At 52.1% G+C, this 13,675-nt stretch overlaps 1 protein-coding gene across 1 annotated transcript in view; it reads right to left on the reverse strand.

The window, feature by feature from the left end:
* Positions 1–11: 11 nt before the first annotated feature.
* vps16 (VPS16 core subunit of CORVET and HOPS complexes) overlaps positions 12–13,675 on the reverse strand; it is a 16,396-nt gene continuing 2,732 nt past the window's right edge. The window contains exons 3-24 of the mRNA XM_084574072.1: positions 12,077–12,168; positions 11,846–11,974; positions 11,592–11,736; positions 11,397–11,512; positions 9,164–9,286; positions 9,033–9,088; positions 6,142–6,231; positions 5,869–6,040; positions 5,098–5,229; positions 4,892–5,019; positions 3,233–3,268; positions 2,908–3,016; positions 2,688–2,822; positions 2,316–2,424; positions 2,145–2,242; positions 1,379–1,483; positions 1,224–1,301; positions 1,065–1,151; positions 905–987; positions 615–711; positions 426–529; positions 12–333 (exon numbers count right to left, since the gene is read on the reverse strand). Coding sequence (XP_084430198.1) covers positions 192–333; positions 426–529; positions 615–711; positions 905–987; positions 1,065–1,151; positions 1,224–1,301; positions 1,379–1,483; positions 2,145–2,242; positions 2,316–2,424; positions 2,688–2,822; positions 2,908–3,016; positions 3,233–3,268; positions 4,892–5,019; positions 5,098–5,229; positions 5,869–6,040; positions 6,142–6,231; positions 9,033–9,088; positions 9,164–9,286; positions 11,397–11,512; positions 11,592–11,736; positions 11,846–11,974; positions 12,077–12,168 — 2,366 coding nt within the window. The 3' untranslated portion in view covers positions 12–191. The remainder of the gene's footprint in view (positions 334–425; positions 530–614; positions 712–904; positions 988–1,064; positions 1,152–1,223; positions 1,302–1,378; positions 1,484–2,144; positions 2,243–2,315; positions 2,425–2,687; positions 2,823–2,907; positions 3,017–3,232; positions 3,269–4,891; positions 5,020–5,097; positions 5,230–5,868; positions 6,041–6,141; positions 6,232–9,032; positions 9,089–9,163; positions 9,287–11,396; positions 11,513–11,591; positions 11,737–11,845; positions 11,975–12,076; positions 12,169–13,675) is intronic.

A 13,675-nucleotide genomic window follows, 5' to 3' on the forward strand; every position in this document is an offset into this window, starting at 1 on the left:
AAAACACCTGCTGGGTCAACAGAGGGAAGCTTTTAATTTGAAGCAGACAGGAAGGCGTGTTCACCTGAGGAGAAACAGGAAGTCACCTGACCACATTTCTGATCATTACCAACAAAGTTACAGGAAACATCAACATCAGCAGATCGGGAACATCAGCTGTGTCACAAAGCTGTTGCTATGGTAACAGAGGATCACTTTTTAGCAGCGGCTGCTCGGGCTCGGTTCAACCTGTCAATCAAGAGTCGGTCGGAGGTGGAACACCTGGAGAGGACGGCGGCCATCTCCGAGTCGTTCCTGCGCTCGACGGCAGCGTCCGCCGCCCCCTCCACATCACTGACAGAAAGACAAGAAGAAGAGTCACCTGAGTGGTCCGCTCTCACCTGTCTCATGATGTCACAGGAGACGTCACAGGTGTGGGATCTTACCCGACGGCCAGGTGAGCTTTGACCTTCTGCTCCGGCGTCACCTTGGAAACGTATTTCTTGGCTTCGTACTTGTTGTTACACTTCATGCAGACTTCGACAAAAGCCTGGAGAGAGACGAGACGTTTGGAAACCGTCGTCTACCTTTTCACCAACACCGTCACTAACGAAGGGGGCGGAGCTTCTGCTTACCAGGTAACCAATGGGAGACTTTTTGCTCTTTGAGAACTTCTCTAGCTCTTCCCACTCCTCCTTTTCTGCCAGAGACTTCAGCTTCAACCACCAGTACCTGCACAGGTGGACAGACGAGTAAAGACAGATGGATGGACAGAAAAGGACGTTGATTCCCAACTGTCTCATCGTTTCATTCTGTCTTTACATTTCCTGTGTTAAGCTGCTCCTTAGCATCCTGTTAGCATGTTAGCGTTTGGATGCCAACAGTTGCCAAGCAACAATGTTAGAGAACATCACTGGAGTCTCACCTTTTGTCCGGGACCTTAAAGTCTCGATAAAGTTGTTCGGCCTGTTTGTGAAGTCCTAGAGCCAACAGAGCCTCCATGGTGGCCTGGACAAACAGGAAGTGACATCACAGATAATAACTATGAACATTAAACAGCAGGAAGAACGCTGGACGCCATCTACCTGTAGAGACAGTCCCAGAAGACCCGCCCCTTTCTCGTCATCAAGCTTCCGCTGGAACCGGAGGAGACGCATCTCGTCCTCTGTGGCCTGAAGACAAAGGAGAAGGACTGAGACCCAGAGACAAGTCGTCCTCGTGTCAACACTTTGAAGTCTGGTTACCTTGGCAGCAAACTCGTTCTTGGCCTTGTTGTACTCGTCGACAGCCGTCTGCAGGACGGACAGCCGGCTCTCTAACCTCTGCAGAGACAGTTGAGTCAGACTCTGGAAGGACACCGTGATAAGGGACATGTGGGACAGGTGGACAGATGTCTCACCTTCTCTCTGTAACTGGCGCTGACATAGTAGTTGGCCAGTTCCTGGTGGTCGTCGTCCTGGTTGTAGAGATCCTTCAAGGTGTCCTGCTCCTGCAGTTTACAGAACTGACCACAGGGGGAGACAGTCAGCACTCACCTGGCAAGGGGGGAGGAGGGGAAGGTACATGTCTGAGGGGGAGGAGGTGAGGAGGGGGAGGTGCCTGTCCGAGGGGAAAGGGGGGTGAGGAGAGCAAAGTACCTGTTTGGGGGGGTGAGGAGGGTGAGGTATCTGTTTGGGGGTTAGGAGGGTGAGGCACCTGTTTGTACCTGTTTGGGGGGGGGGGTGAGGAGGGTGAGGTACATGTTTTGGGGGGGGGGGGTGAGGAGGGTGAGGTACCTGTTTGGGGGGGGGGGGGGGGGGGGGGGGTGAGGAGGGTGAGGTACCTGTTTGGGGGGGGGGGGGTGAGGAGGGTGAGGCACCTGTTTGTACCTGTTTGGGGGGGGTGAGGAGGGTCAGGTACCTGTTTGGGGGGGGTGAGGAGGGTGAGGTACATGTTTTTGGGGGGGGGGGGGGGGGGGGTCAGGTACCTGTTTGGGGGGGTGAGGAGGGTGAGGAGGGTGAGGCACCTGTTTGTACCTGTTTGGGGGGGTGAGGAGGGTCAGGTACCTGTTTGGGGGGGGTGAGGAGGGTGAGGTACATGTTTTTGGGGGGGGGGGGGGGGTCAGGTACCTGTTTGGGGGGGTGAGGAGGGTGAGGTACCTGTTGGGGGGGGGGAGGGGGAGGTACCTGTCTGTAGAGGCTCAGAGCCACCGGTTGGTTCCTCAGCGTCATGAAGAAGTCTCCTCGGTTCATCTCGTTCTTCAGGTAACTCACCACCGTGTAAACTACAAAGAAGACGTCCTGTTAGTGTAACATCATGGAGCTGACTGACAGGTAGGGGGCGGGGCTAACACTCACCTAGGTCAGTATCTCCACTCTCCACAGCTTTACTCAGAGCCAACTGACTCCTCTTCATCTTCAGCAGCAGAGGAACTTGTTCTCCGGACCGGGCCTCGAAATCCAGAAGCTGAGACACAACGAGACAAAACTGGTCAACATCCAAAATGGCCGCCCAACGTTACACAAATGATCGCAGTAGTGTCCAACGTCCATCTCAGGACATCGTCTCAGCTATTAATAAAAAGTGACTGTGTCAATGAGGACATGAGGTGAATACAGAGCAGATACTGCCTTCAATAAAGAACCTCAACAGACAGACCAGTCTTTGGAGGACTGACAGATGGACAGATGTGTCTCCTGAACGTTTGGATGTGTCTTCAGTGGACGTACCTTGATGGCGAGTTCAGGACGTCCACATTCATGAGCTTTAGCTGCGATGTGTGAGTATGAGACACCTGGAGAGTCTCCCACCTTCACACACACTGCTCGAGCTATGGCCTCATCCGATAGGTCCTTCTGCTGCACCTGGACACGCCCACAAACAACACACACCTGAGCTCGTCTGGATATAGACTCTGGTGAGACGGGTGAGACAGGTGAGATGGGTTACCTTGCATGATGCCCAGTGCTTAAGGACTCGGCTGACTCCTTGATAATCAGGAATCTTCAGGTAACGACAGATTTCAATCGCTAACGGATAAAACTGTCGATAAACCAGCCTGAAAGAGACAGACAGGTGGGACAGACAGGTGAGGAAGAGACAATGGTAGAGACAGACAGGTGAGGGTGAGGAAGAGACAAGGGTAGAGACAGACAGGTGAGGGTGAGGAAGAGACAAGGGTAGAGACAGACAGGTGAGGAAGAGACAAGGGTAGAGACAGACAGGTGAGGAAGAGACAAGGGTAGAGACAGACAGCATGGATGAGTCGACCTACCTGTCAATCAACACCTGTAAAGTCATCTGTTTGAATCTGAGGTAGATGTCAAGGAATTCACAGAAACAACCTGATCACCTGGACTGATCACTGATCACTGATCACTGGGACTGATCACCTGGACTGATCACTGATCACTGATCACTGGGACTGATCACTGGGACTGATCACTGGGACTGATCACTGGGACTGATCACTGGGACTGATCACTGATCACTGGGACTGATCACTGGGACTGATCACAGGGACTGATCACTGATCACTGGGACTGATCACTGGGACTGATCACTGGGACTGATCACTGGGACTGATCACTGGGACTGATCACTGATCACTGGGACTGATCACTGGGACTGATCACTGGGACTGATCACTGGGACTGATCACTGATCACTGGGACTGATCACTGGGACTGATCACAGGGACTGATCACTGGGACTGATCACTGGGACTGATCACTGGGACTGATCACTGGGACTGATCACTGATCACTGGGACTGATCACTGGGACTGATCACTGGGACTGATCACAGGGACTGATCACTGGGACTGATCACCTGGACTGATCACTGATCACTGGGACTGATCACTGGGACTGATCACTGGGACTGATCACTGATCACCTGGACTGATCACTGATCACCTGGACTGATCACTGATCACTGGGACTGATCACTGATCACCTGGACTGATCACTGGGACTGATCACTGATCACCTGGACTGATCACTGGGACTGATCACTGATCACTGGGACTGATCACTGATCACTGGGACTGATCACTGATCACCTGGACTGATCACTGGGACTGATCACTAGGACTGATCACCTGGACTGATCACTGGGACTGATCACTGGGACTGATCACTGGGACTGATCACTGGGACTGATCACTGATCACTGGGACTGATCACTGATCACTGATCACTGGGACTGATCACTGATCACTGGGACTGATCACTGGGACTGATCACTGATCACCTGGACTGATCACTGGGACTGATCACTGATCACTGGGACTGATCACTGATCACTGGGACTGATCACTGGGACTGATCACTGGGACTGATCACTGATCACAGGGACTGATCACTGATCACTGGGACTGATCACTGGGACTGATCACTGGGACTGATCACTGGGACTGATCACTGATCACAGGGACTGATCACTGATCACTGGGACTGATCACTGATCACAGGGACTGATCACTGATCACAGGGACTGATCACTGGGACTGATCACTGGGACTGATCACTGGGACTGATCACTGGGACTGATCACTGGGGGCGGCTGTGGCTCAGTAGGTAGAGCAGGTTGTCCACAAACCAGAGGTTCGATCCCCAGAATGTGCCACATGCCAAAGTGTCCTTGAGCGAGACACTGAACCCCCAGTTGCTCCCAGTGCCTGGCACTAGTGTGTGAATGTGTGAGCCAATGGTTAGATGTGTCCGTGACTGTAAAAGTCACATCTAGTCATGAACAACCCCAACCTGAACACAAGTGGAGAACAGGAAGTCAACCTGAACCACGTCCTCAATGTTATCAGGGGAATAAACAGAAGGAGGAGGAGGAGGAGGAGGAGGAGGAGACGGGTAAGATAAAAACAAGGAGGAGGAGAAGAGTCAGCCCTCGGACTGCCTCCATGTACAGAGGATACTGAGTGTGAGTGAGCGGGAGTCCAACGCCGCTGTCTCTGACGGCGTTCAGGACTCGTAGTTCTCTGCAGGTCGTCACAAACTGATCTGGGCTGAAGTCGGTCAGGAAACACTTCCCAAAGGACGCCGCCTGGTGGATGAGACACCATGTGACACTGATCAACTAGTCTAGTCTTCCCCAGACCTCTTTACCTTCACTGAGTCTCACCCTCATCAGGGACTTCTGGGTGTTGGTGTCGTACTCGTGACCTGCCGCCTCCACACACTGTTTGACTGCTTCTCCCAGCATGCTTTGCTCCTTGATCTCCCTCAGGTACTCATCAGCCTTCTGACTCGACTTCTACACAAACACAAAAACAGACGTCACAACACAACTGTAATACAATAATATTAGGGGTGTAACGGTATTTGTATTCGTCCCGCGGCGCCACGGTTCAGGGCGCCACGGTTCAGGGCGCCACGGTTCAGGGCAGCAGTCATACGGTGAATACGTCTGAGTGAGTAGTTTATTAAATAAAAGAAAACGTGGAGTGACTTCAGTCCAGGTGGCGGTAATGAGCTAAAAGCTGCAGCTAACGTCATTATCCTACAGAAGAAGCAAAGTAACGGAGAGTGTGGATCATAGATGGACAAAGAGAAGGGTGGAGCTTCATTTAAATCACCAGTGTGGGAACACTTTGGTTCCCGGTGCAACATAACGGTGATGGGACGAGTGGTGGACGGGACAAAGACTGTCTGCCCACGATGTTTGGTGGAGGTGGAGTACGTGACTGGAAACACATCAAACATGCTAACGCACATAAGACGCCATCACCCTGACATGTCTGGTTTTTACTTTTAGAACAGGAGGTGGTTTTTAGTTTTTATAGCTAGTTTTATACATGTGTGAGCTTTTGTTGCTTTTTTCCGTTGTACCGAACCGTGACTTGTGTACCGTTACACTAAATAATACCTTCACATTAGTACTGACAGGAAGTACCTCATACTCTCGGTGGGCCTCCAGCAGCAGAGCCCCAGGAGCCATGGAGGCGATCTTGAAGATGTCCTGACAGACCAGAGGAACCTCCTGTAGGAGCTCCTGATGGGTGGAAGTGATGATCCGAACTCCGTCCAGTTCTCCCACCAACACACACTCATCGTCAATGGGGAACCTGAGGTCAAGGTCAAGGGTCAAACTTTACCTGAGCAGAGGCAAGAATGGACCCCTGATGTTAGGCCGAGGAGACCCTTTAGAAGCTGGTTTAAAGGATACTGGATGGTGTCATTACAGACTCCGGCCACCAGGAGCAGCCTGTCCCACATCAACACAACAGATGGCTGCTGACTCTTTGGTCTGCGACACCTGGACAGGTGTGGATGGTACAAAGTAGACAGGTGGAGAGGAGGTTAGACAGGTGGAGAGGAGGACAGACAGGTGGAGAGGAGGTTTAGACAGGTAGAGAGGAGGACAGACAGGTAGAGAGGAGGGTTAGACAGGTAGAGAGGAGTTTAGACAGGTGGAGAGGAGGACAGACAGGTGGAGAGGAGGGTTAGACAGGTGGAGAGGAGGTTTAGACAGGTAGAGAGGAGGACAGACAGGTGGAGAGGAGGTTAGACAGGTAGAGAGGAGGACAGACAGGTGGAGAGGAGGTTAGACAGGTAGAGAGGAGTTTAGACAGGTGGAGAGGAGGACAGACAGGTGGAGAGGAGGGTTAGACAGGTGGAGAGGAGGTTAGACAGGTAGAGAGGAGTTTAGACAGGTGGAGAGGAGGACAGACAGGTGGAGAGGAGGACTAGACAGGTAGAGAGGAGGTTAGACAGGTGGAGAGGAGGTTAGACAGGTAGAGAGGAGGACAGACAGGTGGAGAGGAGGTTAGACAGGTGGAGAGGAGGTTAGACAGGTAGAGAGGAGGACAGACAGGTGGAGAGGAGGACAGACAGGTGGAGAGGAGGACTAGACAGGTAGAGAGGAGGACAGACAGGTGGAGAGGAGGGTTAGACAGGTAGAGAGGAGGTTAGACAGGTAGAGAGGAGGGCAGACAGGTGGAGAGGAGGTTAGAGAGGTGGAGAGGAGGGTTAGACAGGTAGAGAGGAGGGTTAGACAGGTGGAGAGGAGGGTTAGACAGGTAGAGAGGAGGGCAGACAGGTGGAGAGGAGGTTAGAGAGGTGGAGAGGAGGGTTAGACAGGTAGAGAGGAGGGTTAGACAGGTGGAGAGGAGGTTAGACAGGTGGAGAGGAGGACAGACAGGTAGAGAGGAGGGTTAGACAGGTGGAGAGGAGGACAGACAGGTAGAGAGGAGGACAGACAGGTGGAGAGGAGGGTTAGACAGGTGGACAGGAGGGTTAGAGAGGTGGAGAGGATGTTAGACAGGTGGAGAGGAGGGTTAGACAGGTAGAGAGGAGGGTTAGACAGGTAGAGAGGAGGGTTAGACAGGTGGATGGGGGGTTAGAGAGGTGGAGAGGATGTTAGACAGGTGGAGAGGAGGGTTAGACAGGTAGAGAGGAGGGTTAGACAGGTGGAGAGGAGGTTAGACAGGTAGAGAGGAGGACAGACAGGTGGAGAGGAGGGTTAGACAGGTAGAGAGGAGGGTTAGACAGGTGGAGAGGAGGTTAGACAGGTAGAGAGGAGGACAGACAGGTTGAGAGGAGGGTTAGACAGGTGGACAGGAGGGTTAGAGAGGTGGAGAGGATGTTAGACAGGTGGAGAGGAGGACAGACAGGTGGAGAGGAGGACAGACAGGTAGAGAGGAGGACAGACAGGTGGAGAGGAGGGTTAGACAGGTGGAGAGGAGGGTTAGACAGGTGGAGAGGAGGTCAGACAGGAGGAGAGGAGGACAGACAGGTAGAGAGGAGGACAGACAGGTAGAGAGGAGGACAGACAGGTGGAGAGGAGGGTTAGACAGGTGGAGAGGAGGTTAGACAGGTGGAGAGGAGGTTAGACAGGTGGAGAGGAGGACAGACAGGTAGAGAGGAGGGTTAGACAGGTGGAGAGGAGGTTAGACAGGTGGAGAGGAGGGTTAGACAGGTAGAGAGGAGGGTTAGACAGGTGGAGAGGAGGGTTAGACAGGTAGAGAGGAGGACTAGACGGGTAGAGACGAGGGTTAGACAGGTAGAGAGGAGGGTTAGACAGGTGGAGAGGAGGACTAGACAGGTAGAGAGGAGGGTTAGACAGGTGGAGAGGAGGGTTAGACAGGTAGAGAGGAGGGCAGACAGGTGGAGAGGAGGGTTAGACAGGTGGAGAGGAGGGTTAGACAGGTAGAGAGGAGGGCAGACAGGTGGAGAGGAGGGTTAGACAGGTAGAGAGGAGGACAGACAGGTGGAGAGGAGGACTAGACAGGTAGAGAGGAGGGCAGACAGGTGGAGAGGAGGACAGACAGGTGGAGAGGAGGGTTAGACGGGTACAGAGGAGGGTTAGACGGGTGGAGAGGAGGGCAGACAGGTGGAGAGGAGGACAGACAGGTGGAGAGGAGGACAGACAGGTGAAGAGGAGGACAGACAGGTGAAGAGGAGGACTAGACAGGTGGAGAGGAGGGTTAGACAGGTAGAGAGGAGGACAGACAGGTAGAGAGGAGGGTTAGACAGGTGGAGAGGAGGACAGACAGGTAGAGAGGAGGACAGACAGGTGGAGAGGAGGGTTACACAGGTAGAGAGGAGGGTTAGACAGGTGGAGAGGAGGACAGACAGGTGAAGAGGAGGGTTAGACGGGTACAGAGGAGGGTTAGACGGGTGGAGAGGAGGACAGACAGGTGAAGAGGAGGGTTAGACAGGTGGAGAGGAGGGTTAGACAGGTAGAGAGGAGGACAGACAGGTAGAGAGGAGGACAGACAGGTGGAGAGGAGGGTTACACAGGTAGAGAGGAGGGTTAGAGAGGTGGAGAGGAGGGTTAGACAGGTGGAGAGGAGGACAGACAGGTAGAGAGGAGGACAGACAGGTGGAGAGGAGGGTTACACAGGTAGAGAGGAGGGTTAGACAGGTGGAGAGGAGGACAGACAGGTGGAGAGGAGGACAGACAGGTGGAGAGGAGGACAGACAAGTGGAGAGGAGGGTTAGACAGGTGGAGAGGAGGTTCGACGGGTGGAGAGGAGGACAGACAGGTGGAGAGGAGGACAGACAGGTGGACGGGGGGTCAGACAGGTGGACGGGGGGTCAGACAGGTAGACGTACCAGACCATCTGTTTGGGGGGGGTTGTCTTCTTTGTGTCCACTTCACTCAGTTTCTCCTAAAGACAAAACAATCATCTGTCAATCACCTGCAGCCTGTCTTCACTCTGGAATCTGATTAGACAGCTGCTCACCTGGAGGTGGGAGGAGCCTGTCCACAGGTGTCCAGTGTCAGTGAAGAGAGCCAGGTATTTATAGCTGAAGGACACGGCCATGTGGACAATGTTGCCAGTCTGTGGACTAAGACCTGGAGGACACTGAAGACATACAGACAGACAGACCAGTCAGGTGACACAACTAATCTAATCTGGAACCTGTCTATCTACCTGTGTCTACCTGTCTGTCTCTCTCTCTCTCTAACAGTCTGTGTCTACCTGTCTGTCTGTCTCTCTAACAGTCTGTGTCTACCTGTCTGTCTGTCTCTCTAACAGTCTGTGTCTACCTGTCTGTCTCTCTCTAACAGTCTGTGTCTACCTGTCTCTCTCTCTCTAACAGTCTGTGTCTACCTGTCTCTCCCTTCTCTAACAGTCTGTGTCTACCTGTCTGTCTCTCTCTAACAGTCTGTGTCTACCTGTCTGTCTCTCTCTAACAGTCTGTGTCTACCTGTCTGTCTCTCTCTAACAGTCTGTGTCTACCTGTCTGTCTCTCTCTAACAGTCTGTGTCTACCTGTCTCTCCCTTCTCTAACAGTCTGTGTCTACCTGTCTGTCTCTCTCTAACAGTCTGTGTCTACCTGTCTGTCTCTCTCTAACAGTCTGTGTCTACCTGTCTCTCTCTCTAACTGTCTGTGTCTACCTGTCTGTCTCTCTCTAACAGTCTGTGTCTCCCTGTCTGTCTCTCTCTAACAGTCTGTGTCTACCTGTCTGTCTCTCTCTAACAGTCTGTGTCTACCTGTCTCTCTCTCTAACTGTCTGTGTCTACCTGTCTCTCTCTCTCTAACAGTCTGTGTCTACCAGTCTGTCTCTCTCTCTCTCTCTAACAGCCTGTGTCTACCTGTCTGTCTCTCTAACAGTCTGTGTCTACCTGTCTGTCTCTCTCTCTAACAGTCTGTGTCTACCTGTCTGTCTGTCTCTCTCTAACAGTCTGTGTCTACCTGTCTCTCTCTCTCTCTAACAGTCTGTGTCTACCTGTCTGTCTCTCTCTCTCTAACAGTCTGTGTCTACCTGTCTGTCTCTCTCTCTCTAACAGTCTGTGTCTACCTGTCTGTCTCTCTCTCTAACAGTCTGTGTCTACCTGTCTCTCTCTCTCTAACAGCCTGTGTCTACCTGTCTGTCTCTCTAACAGTCTGTGTCTACCTGTCTGTCTCTCTCTCTAACAGTCTGTGTCTACCTGTCTGTCTCTCTCTCTAACAGTCTGTGTCTACCTGTCTGTCTCTCTCTCTCTAACAGTCTGTGTCTACCTGTCTGTCTCTCTCTAACAGTCTGTGTCTACCTGTCTGTCTCTCTCTAACAGTCTGTGTGTACCTGTCTGTCTCTCTCTCTAACAGTCTGTGTCTACCTGTCTGTCTCTCTCTCTCTAACAGTCTGTGTCTACCTGTCTGTCTCTCTCTAACAGTCTGTGTCTCCCTGTCTGTCTCTCTCTAACAGTCTGTGTCTACCTGTCTGTCTCTCTCTAACAGTCTGTGTCTACCTGTCTGTCTCTCTCTAACTGTCTGTGTCTACCTGTCTCTCTCTCTCTATTAGTCTGTGTGTACCTGTCTGTCTCTCTCTCTCTCTCTAACAGTCTGTGTCTACCTGTCTGTCTCTCTAACAGTCTGTGTGTACCTGTCTGTCTCTCTCTCTAACAGTCTGTGTCTACCTGTCTGTCTCTCTCTAACAGTCTGTGTCTACCTGTCTGTCTGTCTCTCTCTAACAGTCTGTGTCTACCTGTCTGTCTCTCTCTCTAACAGTCTGTGTCTACCTGTCTGTCTCTCTCTCTCTAACAGTCTGTGTCTACCTGTCTGTCTCTCTCTAACAGTCTGTGTCTACCTGTCTGTCTCTTTCTAACAGTCTGTGTCTACCTGTCTGTCTCTCTCTCTCTCTCTAACAGTCTGTGTCTACCTGTCTGTCTCTCTCTCTAACAGTCTGTGTCTACCTGTCTGTCTCTCTCTCTCTAACAGTCTGTGTCTACCTGTCTGTCTCTCTCTAACAGTCTGTGTCTACCTGTCTGTCTCTTTCTGACAGTCTGTGTGTACCTGTCTGTCTCTCTCTCTCTCTCTAACAGTCTGTGTCTACCTGTCTGTCTCTCTCTGACAGTCTGTGTCTACCTGTCTGTCTGTCTCTCTCTAACAGTCTGTGTCTACCTGTCTGTCTCTCTCTAACAGTCTGTGTCTACCTGTCTGTCTCTCTAACAGTCTGTGTCTACCTGTCTCTCTCTCTAGCTGTCTCACCACAGCGGTGCAGGACGTGTTGTCCAAGATGAAGAGTTCTGGTCCGTTGGACAGCAGGACTTTTGTCTGTCTGTCCTGAGTGAGGACGACCCAGCAGGACGGCTTGCCCTGAAGACCTGAGGACATCAGAGGGATAGACAGACTGTAGACGTCACAGTAACAGTAAACACATTCTCACAGGTGACGCTGACTCACCTGGGACTTCAGGTAACCTGCGGAGCTTCAGGTCATCGATGTTGGTTGCCAAGGTGAAGCGGGAGGAGCCAGTTACTATGGCGATACCTGTTCCATAGGGAGAGTGGAACACCTTGGCCTGTACCACCTGACTCTGAACAACTTCCTGTTTAAAACAAGACGTTAGAGGACGCGTTAGAGGACACGTTAGAGGACGTGTTACAGGACGCGTTACAGGACGCGTTACAGGACGCGTGACGCGTTCAGAGACTCACCTGTCCCATGCTGAAGTGTCTCTTAAAGGATCCAAACAAGTCATAGATCAGAACTGAGCCGTCCTCCTGAATACACAACAGCTCATCACTGACTGTCCAACCCAGCTGGACCACGGGACCACTCTTCCACTGGGACCGTTGAGACAGGGGTGAGACGGTTGAGAGACAGGTTAGACAGGTGAGACAGAACAGTCTCTGATTGGCTGACAGGTGTCAGGTGTTTCTACTCACAGGGAAGCTGGCGATGGCGACTCCAGAGGCAGAATAAATCTCTAACTGAGGACGAGAGCTGGGAGAACGTCTGAGAGGTTCTCTGAGGACAGCTGGGGACAGGGGACAACGGATCAGCTGATCCATAACCAGGAGGACACAGATCAGCTGATCCATAACCAGGAGGACACAGGAGGACACAGATCAGCTGATCCATAACCAGGAGGACACAGGAGGACACAGATCAGCTGATCGATAACCAGGAGGACACAGATCAGCTGATCAATCACCAGGAGGACACAGATCAGCTGATCCATAACCAGGAGGACACAGATCAGCTGATCAATCACCAGGAGGACACAGATCAGCTGATCCATAACCAGGAGGACACAGATCAGCTGATCCATAACCAGGAGGACACAGGAGGACACAGATCAGCTGATCCATAACCAGGAGGACACAGATCAGCTGATCAATCACCAGGAGGACACAGATCAGCTGATCCATAACCAGGAGGACACAGGAGGACACAGATCAGCTGATCAATCACCAGGAGGACACAGATCAGCTGATCCATAAGCTGATCCATAACCAGGAGGACACAGGAGGACACAGATCAGCTGATCAATCACCAGGAGGACACAGATCAGCTGATCCATAACCAGGAGGACACAGGAGGACACAGGAGGACACAGATCAGCTGATCCATAACCAGGAGGACACAGGAGGACACAGATCAGCTGATCAATCACCAGGAGGACACAGATCAGCTGATCCATAACCAGGAGGACACAGATCAGCTGATCCATAACCAGGAGGACACAGATCAGCTGATCAATCACCAGGAGGACACAGGAGGACACAGATCAGCTGATCAATCACCAGGAGGACACAGATCAGCTGATCCATAACCAGGAGGACACAGATCAGCTGATCAATCACCAGGAGGACACAGATCAGCTGATCCATAACCAGGAGGACACAGATCAGCTGATCAATCACCAGGAGGACACAGATCAGCTGATCCATAACCAAGAGGACACAGATCAGCTGATCCATAACCAGGAGGACACAGGAGGACACAGATCAGCTGATCCATAACCAGGAGGACACAGATCAGCTGATCCATAACCAAGAGGACACAGATCAGCTGATCCATAACCAGGAGGACACAGATCAGCTGATCCATAACCAGGAGGACACAGGAGGACACAGATCAGCTGATCCATAACCAAGAGGACACAGATCAGCTGATCCATAACCAGGAGGACACAGATCAGCTGATCAATAACCAGGAGGACACAGATCAGCTGATCAATAACCAGGAGGACACAGGAGGACACAGATCAGCTGATCCATAACCAGGAGGACACAGATCAGCTGATCCATAACCAGGAGGACACAGATCAGCTGATCCATAACCAGGAGGACACAGGAGGACACAGATCAGCTGATCAATCACCAGGAGGACACAGATCAGCTGATCCATAACCAAGAGGACACAGATCAGCTGATCCATAACCAGGAGGACACAGGAGGACACAGATCAGCTGATCCATAACCAGGAGGACACAGATCAGCTGATCCATAACCAAGAGGACACAGATCAGCTGATCCATA

The sequence above is a fragment of the Chelon labrosus genome (assembly GCF_963514085.1).
Source record: "Chelon labrosus genome assembly, chromosome: 24".
Taxonomy (NCBI): domain Eukaryota; kingdom Metazoa; phylum Chordata; class Actinopteri; order Mugiliformes; family Mugilidae; genus Chelon; species Chelon labrosus.